This window comes from Rhamphochromis sp. 'chilingali', assembly GCF_963969265.1.
Source record: "Rhamphochromis sp. 'chilingali' genome assembly, chromosome: 8".
NCBI classification, from domain to species: domain Eukaryota; kingdom Metazoa; phylum Chordata; class Actinopteri; order Cichliformes; family Cichlidae; genus Rhamphochromis; species Rhamphochromis sp. 'chilingali'.
This window is the reverse complement of record NC_137935.1, coordinates 1,720,948-1,742,794: the sequence shown is the minus strand read 5'-3', so window position 1 is coordinate 1,742,794 and position 21,847 is coordinate 1,720,948. Positions and strand designations below refer to the sequence as shown.

At 45.0% G+C, this 21,847-nt stretch overlaps 1 protein-coding gene across 2 annotated transcripts; it reads right to left on the bottom strand.

The window, feature by feature from the left end:
* Window positions 1–8,021: 8,021 nt before the first annotated feature.
* On the bottom strand, window positions 8,022–16,579 carry gmnc (geminin coiled-coil domain containing). 2 transcript variants are annotated; one of them, XM_080888905.1, is made up of 5 exons: window positions 16,410–16,579; window positions 13,853–14,026; window positions 12,359–12,444; window positions 11,678–11,794; window positions 8,022–10,983 (listed from the first exon to the last, which is right to left on the bottom strand). In XM_080888905.1, exons 2-5 carry the CDS (start codon window positions 13,983–13,985, stop codon window positions 10,036–10,038), a joined length of 1,284 nt encoding a protein of 427 aa, XP_080745031.1. In that variant the 5' UTR covers window positions 13,986–14,026; window positions 16,410–16,579; the 3' UTR covers window positions 8,022–10,035. The 2 variants fall into 2 exon arrangements, with proteins under 2 accessions (XP_080745031.1, XP_080745032.1); XM_080888906.1 differs by having other exon boundaries at window positions 13,853–13,976.
* Between the last annotated feature and the right edge of the window lie 5,268 nt (window positions 16,580–21,847).

The following is a 21,847-nucleotide window of genomic DNA, read 5'->3' as shown; positions in this document are numbered from 1 at the left end:
GTCTGTCAGAACAATGCAGGTATGCTGCAGGGGGGCGACTGCTCCGCCTCCTCGCTGTGACAGCGACGCTGTGTGGACTATGAAGTATGATCATTTCATGCTACAGTATTTAAGTATTTGCAGTTACTAAACCTTCACATTCATAGACAACAGCAGAAAGGCCGATGACTATAACAAACAGGCTCTATTCCAGGTCACTTCCACTAACAAACAGGGTGTTTCCACACGAAGAAACTTCCGTATCTCCATCTCTTTTCTTTGCTTATCTCAGCAGCTGTTAAACCAATCCACTTCAAACTCGCTGGCTGTGTTTGGGGGGCTCTGATGAAGAGTAGTGCTGAGGTACTCTGGATAAGTGGTTGTCATACTTTGGCTGCTTCCCGCTCCGGTCCATGAGTAGGGGAAGGAACAGCCGTGACATTAATGCATTCACAGGCCTCTTAACTCTAATTTTAATCATTTTAACAAAGTGTCAAAGCCTAACTTACCTAAACTTAAATTTTACTCCCAAACCCCTAAAAGAGTCTGATGAGCTAAAAGCCCAGTGCAGTGTTCCTGCTACCGCGGTCTCAGACTAAAGCCTGAAATAATGGCGTGACTGTGACTGGTTGTATTAGCAGAGGGATTAGCTGGAGATATGCTCTATGAGCGCCACTGAGCATCACTGTCACCATGACCTTTACCCGCTCCTCTCATCTGTCTCTACCTGTCGCTCTTTACTCTGCTCGCACTAATAAAGCAGAAATGGCTTTTAAAGAAAAACAGGCTCATCAGCGTTTATTAATGCGAGCCGCTGCTCAGTCAGACCCTCTCGTCCCTGCCAGCAGGACGCCGCCGCAGCAGCAGGACATCGATTAAAAGTTTAGTTAGAGGAGTTTCCTCTGGCAGCGTCACAGATCCTCTGCATGCATGTTGGATTTATAAAAGATGAGCACGACAGCTGAACGCTGCAGTCTTCAAACTTTATTTACAGCTGTGCGTTAGCCTGAATAAACATGCATCAGAGCCCCCGGCAGCCCCGACAGAGGAAAGTTTCACCATCACGTCACTCGCCGCTTTGAACCCTTTTGACTGCTGCCATGTTGGTTTGTGGGAGCCATACATCACCGTATTTACAGTGGAACGCTATCTAGCTTCTATGGCTGCAACAAACTGGAGCTCTGACGTCTTGGACAGTTTATCAGAGGAACTGACCAAACAGCCGTCACATCATTGGTCAGATACAGAAGAAACACAATCAGTTCTTTTATAGCTGACGTGCTAAGGACAGGTGGAGGAAAGTGTAAAGGAAACAGAGCTGCACACACCCCATCAACCCCCCAACCACAGCGTTACCAGCTTAGATATTTATGTGTAATCCAGTCTGATGTTCCCAGTGTGGACTGGTTCAACTGGTTATTAATTACAGTGTGTGTGTGTTGCCTACTGTACCAAAGGTCGTCTCTGCAAATTTACATTCAATGCACGCTTGCAACACGCGACCGCCGTTATTTGATCCACCATTGACTGAAAATTCCTTCGCCCGCCTCCTCGACCTCCTCCGCCGCATTTCTTTTCACTTTGACTTTGATCAGTTTACTCAGATTTTCTCTGGAAACACGGAAACACGAAGACACGAATATACAGTCAGATGATCAAATAAGTACTTCAGGGCCTAACGTGCCAGTTTTGATATATCCGGATGTGGCGTTAGATGCTTGTATTGACTTCTGTCTCCTTACTTTTGCACAGTTGCTTCACTTCCGCAATGTTTTTAGTCCATATCGAAGCCTCGTTCATCTTTCCTGAGCTTTGATCAGACCATAACTCTCGGTGTCCACTTTCGTCTTCCAGTCCTCTGTGACAGGAAGCAGAATTCAGAGCTGACTCCTCGAACCACAGCGGTGTGCTTGGATCCTCTGTAACGTCACTCTGTGGTGGTGGAAGAACTCGGACTGTTTGACATCATGAAATGACAAGAATAAAAATTAAGGGTTGTTCGATCGTTAACCTGTTACAGCTGAAGCAGGGGAAGCTGATGGACATTTACAGGTTTTTTCAGCATCTTTATGTATACAGCACACTCACACCAGCTCCATAAAATAAGCTAATGTCCTCTGACATCAATGACTTGTAGGTGACAGGTTTGTCCCCGTCCAGCAGACACTTGGCCTCCAGCCCTTCCTCCTGGATCCAGGGCGGGGCCCCAGTCGCCCTGGCCTGGGCAGGGTGAACTGGTCCTTTGATTTTGTAATCATCAGAGAGGTTTTCTTATCTCACTGATTTTCCCTGATCAGTGATAGGGCTCACTGATAGGCACCCAAACCACTCCACTGCTATAAGCTCTCTGCCCTCAGCCTGCAGTCACAAGCTGTGAGCAGTGACTGAAAGAATGAAAGTGGATGAAATCAGTGGAAACGAGCTTCTTCACAAGGGCTCTCAGAGAGGGAGAGGGCCTTGATCATTTAGCAGGGACTCGGGGTTAGCATCTGACCAGGGTGCCTCCTGGACAAGATGTTTTGGGCGTGTACAGCTGGGAGGACAAGCGCCCGGTGGACCAGAGACCAGGGGTAGAGATTATGTTTCTGGGGTTGTTTGGGAGTCCTTGGAAGAGCTGGAGGAAGTGACCAGGAAGGGGACGTCTGGGCATCTCCACTCAGACTGACCCCCGACCTGGATGAGACGGAGAAACCTGTCATTTCCACAGTAAGCCAACATGGAGGCTGTTAGCCAGTTAGCTACAGAGCGTGGATCTGGCAGCTCCATGGATGGTAGCTCACGGGGACCTTTAACCTTTTGTCCAAATACGATTCAGTGATGGTTCCACCTCATTGTCTGTGTGTGTGTGTGTGTGTGTGTGTGTGTGTGTGTGTGTGTGTGTGTGTGTGTGTGTGTGTGTGTGTGTGTGTGTGTGTGTGTGTGTGTGTGGTGACAGTGAGTTAATTGTTGAGCAGAAGACAGTTGGTGTGTAGTTACTTATCATCACACAGAATGCCATTAGGACTCATCAACCATTAAACTCAGCGCGCGTGCACACACACACACACACACACACACACACACACACACACACACACACACACACACACACACACTCATCTATATTTAATATGCTGATTTCTGTTCCTTAACACAAATTTTACCATTTTGCACTTTTTCAGATTGTCTCATATCGATTTTCCTCTTACTTTGGTTTTTATTTATTAATTATTATTAATATAAATAAGAGTGAGAGAGTCACAGTGTCTCTGCTCAGGTGTTACAATAAAGTTAGGCATCCATGCAAAACAGGATTATCTCTTATTAAATCCATCAGCTACAGATTATAAACCCATGATAAACCAATGAAAACGCTCGCTGTGCACCAACAGAGGCGACTGTGAAGTCTTAATTTTCATTTCTATTTTTTCATCTATTTTCTCCTGGCTGGCTGTTTGATCCTCGGCGTGTCCACTCGCCCTTCACTTCCTCATTGTTCTCTAAACGCACATTAACCCGACGCAGCGGCAGGACTCTCATCACATCTCATCAGGTTTTCTCTCTCACTGATCACTCCATCCAGAGGTCAGAGGTCAGCATCATCCATACACTTATACATGACGCATTACCTAAAAGCAATTAGCGCGACAACACGGCGGGTGCTCGGTCAGTCTGTCACCGTGTGTGTGTGTGTGTGTGTGTGTGTGTGTGTGTGTGCAGTCCTGACTGTGAAGCTCCCTCATCAATCAGCTAATTACTGTTAGAGAAGAATCGATATCGTTTAAACACACACACACAGTCCAGAGCAGTGTGTGCAGGCGTTCTTTATCTCGCCACTCTTCCTTCATTAATTGTTGTGTTTAAACAGGAGGTTAACGTCGCCTGCAGATTCATATTCCAAATGAATTTCTAATTAAAAGTCTCTCTGTTATTCTTATGGCACTCATACACTGAATCGTGTTGTTCTTGTGTGCATGCAGCGCTGTGCATCAGCAGGAAACTGGGACTGTCCTTCACTTTTAGCCTGGATGTACAGCTCTGGCTCTGCTCTGGTTTTATGTATCTGAACATAACTGTAGTTAGCAGGTCTTTAAATCAGGTGAATAAAAATGCACTAAAACACATGAGATACTACACTGTGTCATTATCTGTTTAACATAAACTGAGGCAAAATGCTGAAACACTGTGAAACACTGGCTGCAGCTCAGGAGGTTCGATCCCTGGCTGCTCCTCAGGCCAGATACTGAACACAGAGTTCCTCTCCGTGTGTGCACAAAGCTGCAGTCTTCCCAGGAGTGGACGTCCAACCCTGAGTTCAGACCGTGCAGGCCTCAGTTCGCATGTTAAAGGTTAAAGTTCATTACAGTAATATTAGACAAAGACTGAACACGTAAGGCTGTGTGACCTGACTGATGCTTCAGAGACTTTGAAAAGGTTCTTCGTGCCTTTATTTCATCGCAGCTTAACTGATGTAAAGCACTTGTTCAGGTGTCAGTGTGTAGTTGTAGCTGCTGCAGCTCAGTGGCTCAGTGACGCTGAGTGTTGCTGCGGAGGGCAGGTGGAGGTTTAGTGGGTGTAGAAGATGAAAAACCCCAGAAACCTGAGCTCAGGTCCTCCGTCCAGAAACTGAAACAAGTGGCGAGCTGAGAAAGCTTACCTGTGTGAAATGTGTCGACTCATTAGCTGCAGCAATCTGAGGCGAGCCAAGCTGTCGGGTTGTTTCCCGGGTAAGCCGGCGTGGATCGAGTTTCAGCCGGCCGCCCTCTTTAATGACCCCTCTCCCTGGCCGACACTCAGAGTCTGTGATCCAGAGCGACCCTCCTTTCACATTCCTGCCAGATTCCGGGTCCCTCCAGCCCTAAAAGAGCCTCCAATCTGTCGGACATCTGCAGCCGGTCTTAACCTTCTCATTAGAGATACCCTCCTCGGTCGGCCCGCCACGGACACTGCTCGCTCCCATCTTTCCCTCGGTCCTGCTTCGCTCTCAGGGGACCCGTGGCAGGGCCAGGACCCCATGTTGAGAACCCCCAGGGAGAAAGTAAAACCCATCATCTTTACCTGCGTGGGCGGATCGGGGTGGAGGAGGATGTGAGGGGGGCGTCTCTGGGGAGTCGCAGGCCTCCTTTTGTTCCTGAGAAGAGAGGGAGGTGAGGGCGAGGAGGAGGACGGTCAGACTGGTTTAACTGGTAACAGACGAAGAGCAAACTCACAAAACTTTAATTCTTAGCGTGCCTCGAATCAGAAAGCTTCCTGAAAACTCATCACACCTGCTACATCTGAATACAGCATCACTCCAATGTTTTTAGTGTTTCCAGGAGTGCAGGAGACGCCCGCGTGACCAAAAGTATGTGGACACCCTCTGCTGTCCTTTCAGGTCTGCATGTGATGAGGCTCTGCTGTCCTCAACACAGGACAGGGAAGTTTGGATTCAGGAGACAGACACTATCTCTACTTTCAAGATTAGGCCTCAAACTTTCCTTTTGGTAAAGCATATCCGGTTGTTCAGTCTGACGTCACTAGCCGTGTCTGGGTCTAAACTCCGCTGCAGGTCCATATATCAAACGATCACTATGGCATTACTGAGAGTTAAAAACTGTCTAAAGTCTTTCATCTTTAATAAAATGATCAGCGTTCTGCTCTACCAGGTGTAACAATTGAGTTTAACATCCAGTCATCCATGAAAACGGAATTTATGAAATTTAATGCAGTTAGAAGTTAGCAGGGAGTTAGCTCGCTAGCTTCTATCTAAATACAATATAGCATGTCCTGACTGCGGGGTTTGGAAACAAATTCAAACGTACAGCTCTGCTATCACTTCCAACATAAATGAAGACAGAAAACTAAACAGCAGTGACGTTTGTAGGGTTACTGAAGTTGGGCTAGCTGCTATATAATGATGTGCTACGTGACCGCTAGCGACACAGCTATGTTAGCATAATATAAACAAGCTAACTTTTTTTCCACTCGATAAAAGTTAACGTGAGTGTTCTCGGTGGTCAGGAACAAATGTAATCGCATGGCAGGATGCTGTAAAAGGACCAAACTTCAGCCAGAGAACAACTGAGATAATCCATCCACAATACGAGGTTAGTCATTCATATACTGCTGCATGGGCTGGGCTGTAGTTACATCCTAAGGTTTTAAAAACTGAGCTTAAATAAATGATTAGCGGTAATAAAAGCCGAGGGAGGTCAACAGTGATCACTGAGTGTTTTAGGAGCTTTTTGAGATCAAATAGAAGAAAATACAAAACATTAAACATGTTAACAACACAAAAGCCATATTAAACGCAGACTACTTTAGGCCCGGAAGTAGGATTCGTCACGTCATCACTGAACAACCGGATAGTTAGAGCTGGAGCAGGTGACCCTGAATCCTCCCTTAGTTATGCTGCAATAGACTTAGGCTGCTTATTCCCATGATGCACTGGGTGTTTCTTCTTCACTCACTATGTGTTAGTAGACTTCTCTTGTTATTAATCTCTGGCTGTATCCCAATTCAGGGTCTGCAGCCTCAACGATCCTCAAGGGCCGCGTACTTAAAGACCGCTAAGGCCGGAAGTGCGAGGCTTGTGAAATGGGACGGTCTAGCCTCCGTTGCGCTGCCCAGGTTGCCTAGCAACCATGATACTAACAGCTGGAAACGTGTCATACAGCTTTGTTTGACAGAAATGAAGGAGAAAATCGTTTGTTCATTTGTTTGTTTGTTTCTACATGAGCTTTGATCATTCTCTGTAAGATTAAGCTCAGCTATTGAACGCCGTATATTTTAAAGTAAAGGCTTTAAAACCAAGTTAGTACAAACGTCACTGATGTCACATGACTTTGCCAACATGTGGCCAACAGTAATGTTTTAATGTTCTTAGTTATTAAACATTTGCACATAAATAAGTGACATAATATTCAGCACTTAGTTTACTAAGTTACTCTTTGGGCGCCCCTCATCCGCCGTTTTTTTTCGGCAAAATTATCCACACCCACCGCCGCGCTATGCATTCTAGGATATGTTGGGCCACGAAGTCTGCACCGCCACAGCCTTAAAGTTCAGGGAAATGAAGGACGCATTTGAGGGCTGCATTTCGAGCAGCCTTCGAATTGGGACAGCCTTCGTCGCGTCGCTGTGACGTAATCGGCCTTAAAATGCGGCCTTTAAGGCTGCAGACCCTGAATTGGGATACAGCCCCTGTCTCTCTTCCACAGCATGTCTTTATCCTGTCTTCCTTCTCTCACCCCAACCAATCACAGCAGATGGCCCCGCCCCTCCCTGAGCCTGGTTCTGCTGGAGGTTTCTTCCTGTTAAAAGGGAGTTTTTCCTTCCCACTGTCGCCAAAGTGTTTGCTCATAGGGGGTCATATGATTGTTGGTTTTTTCTCTGTTTGTATTATTGTAGGGTTATAGTATAAAACGCCTTGAGGTGACTGTTGTTGTGAGTTGGTGTATAAATAAAACTGAATTGAATTGAAAGGCAGGCGTCTCTCGGTGGTTGTCTGGGTGAAAACAGCTTGTGGAGTGTCTCAGTGAACAAACTCTTGGACAGATAATCTCTGAGATTTGAACCTCTCAAGTGTCCACGTCTTTGGTTCGGAACCAAACACCTCCAAGGAAATGAGCTTTTGTGGCGACTGAGCTAATGTCAGCTGATGTTGGGGTCAGACTACGCTATGGGCCAAATCTGTGCCCTGACATCCTAAATGGAAAAATAAAGCTCATAAAAAGCTTTAGTTTGGCCCACACACCTTCTAATAAATAACTGTGTTTGCTGTTTGACATGTTTGACATTTAGAGTCCAACACTTAGAAATGAAGCACATTTTATTTTTACGTTGGATAATGCTTTCACATGTAAACATATCTGATAGTTTAAACCATGGGTTAAGAAAATATTTTTCCAAATAATATGAAAACAATTTCATGTTAATTGGACTCACATGTAGGCAGACGGTGTTATCAGACACATTTTTATAGATATGGTAGAAAAAGGAGATTTTAAAGTAAAACTTTGCATTTGAAAACAAAACAGCTACATGATAACATAAACAACAACAGCTTTGGGCACATTTGAATCAATTGTAATTTCAGCGATCATTGAAAAACTTTTGCTGAATTTATTGGTAGAATGTTTCTAAAAACACACCAGTATGGAAAACATGTGAAATATGGTTAACACCATCCACTGTGAACCATAAAAACGAACTTTTTCTGTTGTTTTTTTAAACCCCAAGTTTAAAACAGCAGTGATTTGTTTTAGTGATCATTTAAAGCTGACTCAGAAAGTGAATCAGACCCCAATGACTCTTATGTTAAACACTGCGAGAAGGTTGGAGGGATGATGGCAATCGTCATAATTAGTGTTTGAACTTGGTTTTGTTTTTTGATTCAGAGTAGTTTTACTTTTACTTGCTTTTACTTTTATTTCCACCCGCTGGTTCTTTTAAGGCACCAAAGTCTAGTGGGGTAGAGTTGGAAAAGGATGGTGGTTTGGGGTGAAATACACTCCTTTACAACAGTAACCTTTACCAGTTGTGAAATATGACCAGGTGACAAGTTTGTGCACAACTGTGAACATGTTTGTAACTGTTGGCATGATGACATTGTATATAATTTGGATTATTTTTTTTATCTTGTCAAGATCCATGTCATGATTGTAAATTGTTTAAGCTGTACATTACTTTGTTTGTTTTTTGTAGTCAACGTTTTGGTGCTTTTATTTTGAAAGTCAAGTTCGCTTACAAGTTGCGCTAGTTTCCTCTTTGGGTAGAACGAAGAAAAACACCTGTAAGCGCGCAGAAAGGATGGTTTTTATTGAAAGACATGTTAAGTGGACTTTAACTACACACGGTTAAACGGTTAAAGGAAACCTCAGAAGAACGGCGGCTAATTCCCTTTTTGCAGCATGCAGCCAACAAGGTATTTATTTATAGTGTTTGTTGTACTGTGTTTTTACTGCTGTGTCTTACGCTGAGTTTTATTTTGTTAATGCTGTATAGTTTTCACGGTGGCTTTGGAGAGAAGTCTTCAAATAAACCAGTGACAGAAAACCACTTGCGTCTGCCTGTTCTTCGAGGGAATTATAATGTTTATTTCTGCTGTAATGTTGGACATTTTAACATGACAGTCTTTAAGTGATGACGTATGAATACTGCTCTGTGTTTATTAACGTTGTTGTGTTTATAACATGTTTTAATGCTTTGTATGTTGTTCTATTGAATCTGAACAAGCCCCTAAAAACAGTCAGTGATCACTGTCGGCCTCTCTCAGTTTTTATTACCACTGCCTCAGTTTTGGAGCCTCTGGTGGACATTAGAGGAACTGCAGTTTTGGGCACTTTGGATTTGGCTTAATTTCCAGCCCCAGGGCTTAATGTTGGCTTCAGCACATTTCCAATGCCGTGGTCCATTTAAAAGTCCCTCTTGAACCATAGTCAGTAGGTCCTCAGCTAACTCGCAGGAGCCAACAAGATTTCAGAAATGAACTTGTCATCTGGTCATAATGGCTCTGGTCCCTCACTGACGTTCATGTGATACACATATATGTATGTAGAAAATACAGACTCAAAGCAGCAAAAGTTTCAGTACTATTATTTTTATGTGGCAGTTTCAAATACAGACTAAACGCATACAGGTGTTATTTTAGCCAGTTTTGTTAATTTGAATGTTTCATTAAGTTAAGATTATGTTTTTTTATTAGATCTATACTTAATAAAATGGTTTGGTTGCTCAGGCTCGTGTTTTTCTTTTCCAGTTGCTACTGTACTCTTAGCTTTTGGATTATTGAGTAAACAGAATGCAATCAAGTAACCGTCATTAATATAGGCATCATAAAGGCGACTTAAAGAGGTGTTTCCTTCAAGCTGTCATAGGACAAAGGTCTCTGAGCTGTTTAAACATCTGTCCGTGTGGTCTTCAAGATTAATCTTAGGGTCCTTCAAGGCATTTTTTGATACTCAGTCCAGAACATTGTCTAAAAGCCATAGTGAGTCCACTTGAACTTGCTGTTCTAAAGGATCAGCCTGAGATGTTTATGCAGTAAGACAACGTGAGGCTTTTGATTGTCTTTCAGAGTAAGGACCATCTGGTTTCCTACGGTTCTTGTCTGGGAACCCAGGTAAAGTTCCACCGGCCCTCCACGTCCTTTCTGACAAAGGCCTGTCCCTGGGGGAAGCTGTGGGTCTTGACGCTGCTGGACGGACTGAGGGACATGCTGAATGCCAAATCTGTCCGGTTGCGAGGCGTATGTGGTGCTGCCGGAGGATGACATGGGCTCGTTGGAATGAAGCCACTAGCAGAACTCCTGGGTTGGTCTGCACCTGAAGGCAACACGGGGGTGGGGAAGCCTCTTTCCGCTGGTGGGTTGAACTGGATCGTGTCTTGTGATGGTGTCTGGGTTTCTTGTAGTGAAGACCAGTAAGAGTGATGGTCAGCAGGATTTCCCTCCAAAGTCTGGACTTGACTGAAGGCAGTGAGAGAACAGGTCTCAGCAGACGGGGCGCTGTAGGTCCTGGTCGTGGCTTCAGGAAACTCGTAATGTGTGCTCACTCGAGTGGCAGTGAAGTCGTCTGGGCAGTTTGAAGCTGACTCAGGAGGATTTTCACAGTTTGCTTCTTGGCATTCAGCAGCACTGTACCTACAGCTGGTTCCATGTGTTGCTCTTTGACAGTAACTGTGGACTGAAGTATCTGTGGATATGATGACAGGAGGGCCGAAAGAAGAGTTGGGATTGCATTCTGGGAATGAGGATGGATTGACGGCAGTATCGTAAACCAAACTCCTGAGGCTCCACTCAGAGGAGGACTCCTCGGATGTATCGATGGTGTCCCGATCCTTCAGTCCCAGAGTTCGAAGGACCCAGAGGTCCAGGTTTGGTTCTGAGCAAGCAGATGTCTCTAAAGACTCCGAGCAGAACTGGGCAGTGAGGTTCCTGCAGACTCTTTTGCTGATTTGTTGGGGGGGCGCTCGCTGATCCCCACAGAAACTGTCAAAGCAAGCCAGGCTTCTCTTCAGCTTCCTCCTCCCATCAGCAGTTAGTTTCTATAAGAAACAAGGACAGAATAACAGCAGTGTGTTATTATCTTCTTTATCGGTGGAAAACATTTAATGCTTTGATAGAGCAAAAGACATTTTGGACTGATATAAAAGTGAACTTTGAAAGACTTGAGATGTCTCCAGGATTAGTGATCAATGGTTTCATTAACAGTGTCTGAATGTTTCAGTTGGCATAATTTGTTTTACATAATTTTTCTACTTCTGTACAAAACATATTCATGTTAGAGCTACAGGGTGACGATGGATCTGAAGGCTGATAGGGTTGGTATGAAGTCAGCAGTGATGTGGACCCATACCAGTTTTTGTGTTAACGTGAGAGCTGAGGCTGAGGGCATACCTGGTAGTTTACTGAATAGTTCCTACCTTCAACTACGACCACAAGATAGGCGTTACAAGCAGTTCAGCCTTAGATATAAGGTGAGGAGGTCGGCCATTTGGAAGACTAGAGCGTCCACATCGAAAGGAGGCAGCTAAAGTGGTTTGGGCGTCTAACTAGTTTCTCCTAGGCAAGTTATTTTTTCTCTTTTTGGGGAGCTATGACTAACAAGGAGAATCCCCCGGGCACACCCAGGACACGTGAAATATGTCTTTATGACTCTCAGCTCAGTAGATGAAGATCTGAGTGTCTTTGTTTAGACTGCTGGTTTATTGCTGTCAGTGCGTCTGATGCTGCACGGACCTTTGCCTTTTGTTCCAGGTTTCTCACAAAGGAGGAATTGAGGAATGCTCTGAGCTTGTTGTTCTCCTCCTGCAGCCTGGCCAGCTCCTCCTCCCTCTGCAGCAGAGTGTCCTGGAGCTGGAAGGATACAATCACATCACAGCAATGCAGATTATAAGGACGCGGGTATATGAACTGCAGAGGTTCAGTGGCACACATCGACCGGTTCTTTTGAAATGTGTTACGGTTTACTGAATACACAGCGGATCATCTGCCTCCGTCACACCAACCCTCTGCATTGTCCTTGTTCACTACATCCATGAACCTCCTCTGAGGTCTTCCTCTTCTCCTCCTGCCTGGCAGCTCCATCTTCATCATCCTCTGTCCCTCCTCTGCACATGTCCAAACCATCTCAGCCTCTCTGACTCTGAGCTGTCCCTCTGATGGACTCATTTCTGACCCTGTGCATGCTCTCTAACAAATATTGCTGTCAGTTAGACGTGCTAGATGTTTACGTTCACAGTGTACCAGCTGAAATAAGAAGTGTTACAGTAGCTTACTCAAAAAGGACAAAAAGGAACTGCTATACGTTGAGGGTCAGGTTGTGTCTTTTGCACTCCATGTTTAACCTCAGCTGCTGAGCTAACTGTAGTTCGTGTGCACTAAAACAATAATAAATTAAATGTGAGAACCTGTTGGTACCTGTTTGTTTCTCTGGAGGTGAGGAGAGAGATCTTCCGTCCACATCAGAGCAGCCGGAGGCGTGGAGTCAAAGACACAATGAGACTCTGAGAGGAAGACACACAGCAGACTTTAAACTGGTGGCAGTGGAGGATTTAGTCAGACTATTTGCCCGGCTGAAGTTCTGGATTCAAAACCATGCTCTCAAAGTCAGAGTAGGCTTTTTATTACATTTTAACACAGGAGTGTATGCTCAAGATTGGAGCAACCTCCAGCTGAGCATTAGAGATTTGGTTCTTTTGAAACTTGTGTCCACATAACCAAATAAATAGATTTGTCTTAATGTTTCAGGCCCAGAGGCTTCCACCTGTGAGACCACCCATTAGTTGCTGAGGTCCAATTTTAAATCCTCAAACTGAGGACTGATAGCTTGATTTAGACTTCTGCAGGAAATCTGGGTCCTAACTGACGTAACCAGAAACTCATTTTTCTCCTACACCACAACCTTGCACGACATTCAAGTCTTTGTGGTATGCACCGACCCGACGTCTAGTTACATTTCTCTGGAGGTGCACATCAGGTTACATAGAAGGTTCCGGTTAATTACGGCGTAATTCTGACACAGAAGTATAATTCATGTGTTAGCTGCCGCTATCTTAGCTTTTTGAAACCAGATGTGACAGGTGAGGGGCGGGGCTGACCTTTCATTCGCATGGTAAACCATGGCTCACTTTGAGCTGACTCTAATGTGACCCTAATTTAAAACACGTTGGATTTAAAAGGACTTGAAACCAACTGCCGCGACCATAAATGAGCAGAAGGCTTTTATCCTCATAGACTTCTAGAGGGAGGTCTGGGCCTCTTTGCTTAGGCTGCTGCCCCCGCGACCCGACCTCGGATAAAGCGGATGAAGATGGATGGATGGATGGAGACTTCTATATAATGACACTTCTATTTAAACCAGAGGAGCTGCCCCCTGCTGGCCATTAGTAAGAATGCAGGTTTCTTCCATTTCATCAGTACTGGTTTCACTTCTACCACATCGAAACTTCCTTTAATTGTTATTAAAAGTCTTCACAACAATGCGTGGATGGTTATAAAGCCCTTGGTTTTTGGTCTTGAGGCTCTGATTTCACATCAGCAGCATCTAGTGGTCGTTAGAGGAGCTGCAGTGTGGAGAAACCAGGGCAGGGCATTCTTGACAAATTGGACTCTTGGAGAAAGAAGAGCCTGAGAAAATTAAAAGATGAATCTTAATATAAACTGTTCTGGATGTTTCCATCTGCAGCAAAGAGAGCTGAGACAGATCGCTCATGTTGAACATGCCGGGAGCTTCTTGTGTTTGATGAATGATCCTCCAGCTCGCTGATTCTCACTCTGCTGAATGTGGCATTTATAGAAATGTAGAATAATTCCTTCCATGAAGAATACATCGCAGTCAGCAGAGTACAGCTGCCTTCTGCATCCTCGGCCTCTCACTAACTGTTACTATCTGATGCTGTTAGTTGGACTCACCCCATTCGGGCGATGACTCGTCACGCTGCTCTCCGAGGTCGCTGAGGTCAACGGGGTCATGGACCCAAACAGAGGCCAGGGTTTCCATGGAACAGTCAACAGTGTCTGGGCCGAGAGCCAGGGCCTGGAGCATGAGATGGTGATGGTGAAGAAATGGAGAAGGACGGGGAATCCCTACAGAGAAACAAATGAAGGGAGGGAGGGAGTGTGTTTTTATACTTGTGTATCTATCTTTGTGGGGGCTGTTTAATCCTTGTGGGGACACGTTAGCTGCTCCACACTTTGGCTCACGGTTTCAAAGAGTTGTTTGAGGTTCAGACTAGTGTTGATATGGTGATGATCAACACTTCAGAACGCAAAAGTATATGGACACCTGAACACTGAGATATCTGTACAACATTTATTCAGTGATGCTGTCTGCCCCCTACAGGCAACAAGAGGGACTGCAGAAACTGCAAGGCTGTTTTTGAGAATAAAAAATGTACCTAAAGTAGTGTGGCTACTCTTACAGAAAAGAAGACATCTTTTCTCCTCACCATGAAAAATAGAGCCAACAAATGCCCCTACAGGTCACAGATCACAAAACAGGAGCAGTAAAACTACTGCCTGCAGCAATGCACAATGGGAAAAGTGCACACACTCCAATTAGTTGTTCTTTTTTTGTTTTGTTTTTTAGCTCATTCTGCACTTAAAATGAATTTAATACAACATTTTAAAATAAAATCCAAGTATTGGAGCTTTATAAATTGGATTTAGTTAACCTGGAACTAAATCATCTGATATTTAGCGTTAAATTTTGGGGGCAGTTCAGCAGGGACTAGAAGATATTTCACCCAATGCTGTGCATGTTTTTAATATTCTTGCAGCCATCACAACCTTCTTCATGGTTTATTTCCTTTGAAAGCGCTTCTGCAAACCAGAGTGTCCACTTTAATTATTACCCCATCACCCATAATCCCCCCCCCAAAATGTAAATATGTAAATCCTGTCATCCTGTCAAGCATGTGTGCTACTTGTGGATAGAAAGCAATTAAAAAAGTTAAGTTCTGAAATATCACAGTAATGTTTTACTAAAATTTACGGAGCCCCGCAAGGGACATGGGAGAAAAAAAATTAAGACGGACTTTTGCGAGATCTCGCAAAACAAACTCGGGATCTCGCAAAAGTTTTGTGAGATCTCACAAAAGTTTTAGCCGCATTCTTCGGAGGCCGCCAGCTCGAAGCCGACCAGGAGGTCGAGGCACGATGTGCCGGGAGAGCGGTGTTCCTCCCGGCTGTAGTAGGTCTCGACCTCCCGTTAGCTTCGAGCTAGTGGGTGTCAGATCTCCGAAAACATCGGAGCACTTTTGCAAATATGTGATGTCTTGTAAACCGAGCAGATATCTGACGTTTACACAGCTACATTCACGCCTCAAAATATCTTAAAAGTGTATTTTGTGACCCAGAAAGAGTAATATTACAACTAAGTAGCTGCCGCCATTGTTGGAATTCAACTTTTGCGAGATCTCGCAAAGTCCGTCTTAATTTTTTTTTCTCCCATGTCCCCTGCGGGGCTCTGTAAAAATTAATGTATATAAGGTTAACTTCATTTATACATTAATGTTCTGTTACTTTTTTAACTGCATGTACACTGACTGCCATGATGTTCAATCTGAACATATTCAGTAAAAGGACGAGATGTTACAATCCCTGATAATGCATCTAGTCCTTTTACTGAATATGTTCAGAATGACTGTCATTCTGAACATATTCAGATCTGATTCATAATAATAATTTAAAAAAACATAGATATAACAAAAACCTTGTAAAATATTAACTGAGTGTGTGCCATGCATCATAGAGCTCAGATATTTTACACAGAAACTCTTCAAAAAACATCAGAGATCTGCTTCTTATAGATTTGATTAGATTTAATGTTCTACATGCAGAACCGTTGCTTAACAGAAATCCCACCACTGTGTTGTTTTGGTTTTTGTGCCACCCCATTTAAAAACGCCCGGAGACTCCCCCGTGTCCCTTTGAATCTCTTAATTCAGACAATTCAGGGGAAAATGGACTCTAACCATGGGGGGGGGTTACTTTAGTCAAAATACTCTCACTACTTTGTAAAACTCTTGTTTAACACAACACTGTATTTAAAGTCTTTGTAATCCATCTGAATGAGTGCATGAAAATCAACTCATAAGTCTTTTTTTACATTTCTGATTAAAGATTCCCACTTCCTGTGGGCTCCCTCATTTTTAAAAGCCCTGGAAACGCCCCTGACTGTAACTCTTATAATCATTAAATGTGTAAAGTACCGGCATAAGAATGGATAGTTACAAAACTGAACACTGGATTAAAATAACTGCACCTTTCTCAGTAAGCACAATCATTTTAACCGCACAGATATGAAGCTGTGTCCAAAGCTCCCCCCAAACCTTTTAAATAAACCTGTTTAATAAAACCTTTTAAAATCTATTTTAAAACTCCGCTGCGGTCTGCGCCTCTCACTGCACCTGCCTGCGTTAAAAAAGTCCACACTTTAAAGCAGCTGCGTGTTCATCGTGTTTTCTACCTGCAGAGACTCAGAGCGCAGGAGAGCCGCGGGGCGCAGAAGTCTTCCCGGGTTTTCGGAGTGCGTGTTGCGCGTAAAGCTCAGCGGACTCTCGCTCGGGTCCCGAAAGAAGCGGTGACGGGCTGAAATGTCGCGATGCCCGGTTGAGGGTCCGGCCAGACTGCAGCCGACTGCAGCTCTCACACAGACAGGTGTGCGTGTGCAGATCCGTCTGTGCAGTCAGCTGTCGGGACGGAGCTGAGGGTCCCCCCTGCAGGCACGGCGCGGAAAAACTCCAGTTCTGAGTTCATTCATTCAGGCGAAAGCGGGCTCAGTGCACTTTGTGGAATATTCAGAAAAGAGCCACACGTGACAGGATCAGTGGGCAGACTGCAAACACCATTATGTGATACTGTAGGGGTGTCAAACACAAGGCTCTGGGTCAGATTTTCTACATGTTAAAGAAACACAGCTGTAGTAAAGGAAAACAATCTCAGCCAGATTTGCGCTATAAATGTGTAAAATTACAGAAAATGTGTTTTTCTGTAGTAAAAGTGTCGCAGTGGGACCAGAGAGAAAAGGTGAGAAGCTTTCAGTCCGTTAATTGTTTATTACTCATTACTTTGGTGGGGTGTGAATGGGAGTACGGGGGTTGTTCTCAGCAGGACAAAAATCATGAAAATTAAAAGTTGGAAGTCCAAACTGTTTGCGCTCTTTCATATTTTAAAAATGTCGTCCAGATGGTCGCATTGGAGTCTCTGCTGGGCCGGTTCTGGCCCTGGGCCTGATGTTTGACACTCATAAGGCCCAGTCTTTAAGCAGTCCTGGATAACTAAGACTTCTGCTCCTGCCGTGGAGGCGAGCGATGGGAGGGAAGAGATGTTTTCAGATGTGGTTGATGGAGTTGGAATGAAAATGGATGAATGGATCAGGTTTTAGGTATTAGGTACACCTGTTCACCTGGTCTCCTCAGGACAAACCTTTCATTAGCCAATCACACGGCAGCAGCTCAGTGCATTTAGGCATGACCAGGATGCATGTTCACAGGTTTGACTGCAGAGACGGAGCAAGTGTAACCTGTCTGCAGCTGCTAGTGCTGAGATTCATCACTGACACACACACACACACACACACACACACACACACACACACACACACACACACACACACACACGAGTTAATCTGCAGTCTGACAGCAGGTCTGTTAAACTGCAGCAACAATTAGGAGTCTAATTCACAGACCGGCATTCCAGTGAGGTGACACATTAACGGAGGAAGAGGGACGAAGAAGAAAGGGAGGAGGAAAAAAAGAGGAGGTGCGGGGAGATACATGATTTATTTTTATTTGAGTACAATACAGCAGATTATGCAGCGACCTTTGAGCTCTCTGCTGGGTCAGAGGTCGGCTGCAGCAATGGCTCTCAGGCTCAGATCGTTTACTCTGGTCTTGAAAGTCAAGATCAGGCTTCCGATGAGCGTCAGGCAGCTCTTCACCACCAGCTGAGGGACAAATCTGTTCCCCCACCCCTGCTGTGAGACCGCTAAACCATTAAAAATGACTTTCCCCATCAGCTTTTGTGGCTGGTTAAGCACTTGTAGATGGGGTGGAGACTGGGGGGTTAATGAGCTCCACCAGCAGACCTGCTGCTCATCAAATAGCAGCAGTGTGAACACAGTGGCCATATGCCGAGCCTGCAGGAGAGGGCAGGTTCAGCACACTCATGGAGGAGGCAGTTAAAGGAGCTTAAGAGTTAAGATTTCAAAGTTTCCCAGAATGAATGAAAAACCTAAAACTAAAACTAGGCGTGACAAACATTTTATTCACTGAATTAAGAATAAAAAGTAGAAGCAGAACTAAAACTGTTGTGTTATATAATTGTTGCTTACCTGCTGAGGCTCTGGTCATTTTATTTACTGACATCTGAAAAATATCATTAAAATATAATAATGACTTAAAATAACACTGAAACTGATCAAAACTAAACCAATAAAAGCTGAAGTGAAACGAGCAGCCAGTACAGACAGGACAGTCAGATTAACTCCAAATTTATGGATTGAGTTGCATCACAGGTGGGGTCTGGAAAAAAATGGATCTGGATCCAGGAGTTGGACATTGTGACAAACCTGTTCCAAATCCACCATCACAGCTTCAGATACTGCTGGGATGTTCTTCCCTCACCGGGGAACTATCAGCTCAAGCACTGAAACGACTCAAATACAAACAAAGACAGCCCATCATTTCAGCATTTATTAACAGAGATGCGTCTGACTGTATCGGTCTCTGACATCACTGGAGGAAGTCTGGTCCACTCCTCTTCACAGCGTTGCTTCGGTTCATCGAGGTTTGCGGCATTCGTCCATGCACAGCTCTCTGAGCTCTGCAGCACTTTGATTCTTTTCTTTTTCAGTCGTTCTGGTGCAGATCTGCTGTGCTTGGGTCATCAGCTGTGGGACAGATGGCCTCACACTGGTATACGGAGGAGTTTGTGGTCCACTCAGTGACTGTGAGGAGCCGAAATCCTCACCCTCAACCGCTGTACAAGCCTGCTGCTGTCAAACATGTGTGGCTCTGTGGCACAGCGGGCAGTGGGTTGGACTTCTAGGCCACTTTTGAGGAAGAAATTCAAAGGTTGTATGTGTCCCCTCTGAGCTTCATGGAGTAAGGATGGACTCTTGGTTCAGCTCATGCTGAATGAATAATTACAGGGTGTAATATGTCGTGTGTTGTAGTTCATCGGAGGTTTGGGTTACGTAATTTTAAGACCTTCTGAGGATCAGATGATCTTTTATTGTCTGCGCGAGCTCAGGGTTGATGGTTAGTTTGTAGTTTTCGTGTCTGCTCCTTTAGTTGCTCTTTATTAATATCAACGTTGTATTTTTAATAATCATGACACATCGTGGCATCGCATCTTTCTGTGATGACCTCCGCACTGATGAGAGCTCATCACAACTGTGGTTCAACGGTTTCTATGGAAACTACAAACATCCACCTTGTGGTAGCACCAGAGGAAAAGTCAGAGGTTCGTTAAAGTCAGCAGCGCTGTGTGTGTGTGTGTGTGTGTGTGTGTGTGTGTGTGTGTGTGCGTGTGTGTGAGTGAGTGTGTGCGTGTGTGTGTGTGTGTGTGTGTTTGGGAGTGTGGGTCAGCAGGTCGCCCTCTCAGCTCCTCTTTGAAGTGTCTCCGTTGCAGCCGGCCTTCGTGCTGAGCTCTCATTCACAGCCGCTGGATCAGGACGCCCTCTGCCAATTACACGGAGCCTCCGGGCTGCCGTAGCTCACCAGCACGCGTCCGACAGGCAGCAGGTCGGAGGATTACTGACCCACCGAAGCCAGCTGGTTTAGTTTGGTGTCTGCTGAAGTGTCTTTGAGCCAGGCACTGAAACTCTGACATGGGTTCCTGTGCGGCTTCATCATCAGTTCAGTGTAAATTTATTTGAGTCTTTAATGAGAGCAGTGAGGGTCCAGGCAACAAGTGCTGTTTGTGTTTTAACAATATGCATGTTAACCTCTTCATCAGCACCTGATCTTCAGCTTCAGTCCTGGAACACCGGAGCGTTTGAATTTAAAAAAATACACAACTCGACAACAACAAAGGTGCACAAAAAACTAAAAAACTACAAATGTAAAACAAAAACATAAAAACTCAAAAAATTACAAAGAGGAAAAAAGAAGAGACACAAAGTGAAATACATAAAATAATTCATGAGTCACGATGACGTCTGCAAACACTGAATATTTTACACTTATGTGATTTTAGACAGATTCACGTCGGCTGTATTCAGAGTCATAGGAACGAAGGATGTGTGTGTTTGTGTACGTGTGGCTGTGAAGAAAAGCTCACGTGTTTTAATGTCTGCTGCTTTTAACACCTTCAACCTGTCTCCGGTGGCGGCAGCAGTTAGCTGATAATTACCCCTCTGCAGGGCAGTATGGAGGGCTACAGGTGGGCTACCTGGTGGTCTCACACAGGTTCAGTGGGACAGATGTTAAATCCCGCCCACCCGCCTCCTTACTCCTCCTCCCTGCTGGGATCCTAATAACAGTGGGCCGGGCGGCAGGATTTGTTGGACAACAGCGGCGGCTGCCTGACTGCCAGCAGCCTGTTCTCTGCTGGACGCCACCTCCACCTCAGGTGCACCCGAATCTGACCTCGCTGTGATTAAACAATCTGCTGCTTCACTCAGAAAAGTTTTAACTGGATCCAGGAGAAGCCGGTGAACCCACCCAAGACGGTAACCATCGACATGACCACAATCGGGGAACCGTAAACCACATTTCAACACTCCCACACCAATAACAACCTTCACTCGTCAACCACAGACCCTCATACGTCCCCGTAAACCACAGAGTCTGTGCTGTACACCACACAGGAATGAGAATGTCTGAGCACGAGCTGCAGGAGGCATGAAAGCCTGAAAACCTCCATGCAACAGTCACACTGAGTCCAAGTCCAAGAAGAACTGCAGCTGTTCTGGAACGAGGGTTAGGGAGAATCCCAAGTGCAGTTTTTATAAGGTCCAAACTGACCACGAGCTGTAAACTTAAAGATGAGCTGCACGTGAACAGCACTGATAGCGAGCTGCAGAGGCCGTGAATGACCACTGAAGAGTGTCAGAGACTCGAGTCCGCTCGAAAGAACAAGAGCGATGCAAAAAGACGAGAGTGTCGTCCAACGCAGGACGAAATACGGCCAACGCGCTGCTCGAGGTCACGTTTATGGCTGCATGAGAGGAAAGAAATCAATCTCTGTGTGTGTGTGTGTGTGTGTGTGTGTGTGTGTGTGTGTGTGTGTGTGTGTGTGTGTGTGTGTGTGTGTTTTAACCTGCCTGGTTAAACCTGAGTGTCTCCTGTGGAGATAAGCTGAAGACACACACACACATTAACTACCCCCCTCAAAACACAAACATGGACACACAGGACATGTAATATCCTCGTTACACACACACATTCATGCATGCATGATATCACACACACACACACACATCACACCCGGCCATCACACACACACACAGCTCTGTATGTGTGTGTGTCGCTGGCTGCCGGCCTCGTGCTGCTAAGCTTCTTTTACGTGCACAATGGCGCCCTGCTGGCAGCTCAGGGCCAATTAAAGCCCTGTGAGAGAGAGAAACACCTCCAGGCGTCTAACCTCGATCGCCCATGGTTCTGATCTCTGAGGCGGACCAACCAGCTGCTTCACCTCCTGCATGAAAGCAACATGTTCTCATATTACATCAGTTTATCAGTCTGACAGGTTGGCAATCAAATGTCTTTAACACATGCAAATCACTTTGTGTGCGAATAGACGGTAACATCACCTGAAACAGCTCAAATCTAAACGGTTGAGACGTCTCTGCTTCACGTGCTTCGATGCCTCTCTAACACAAGTTCGCTTATTATGTTAGTAATGGAGTCAACCAATCAATAACCTCAGTGACGCTCACAGGTCTGGACACAGCACAAC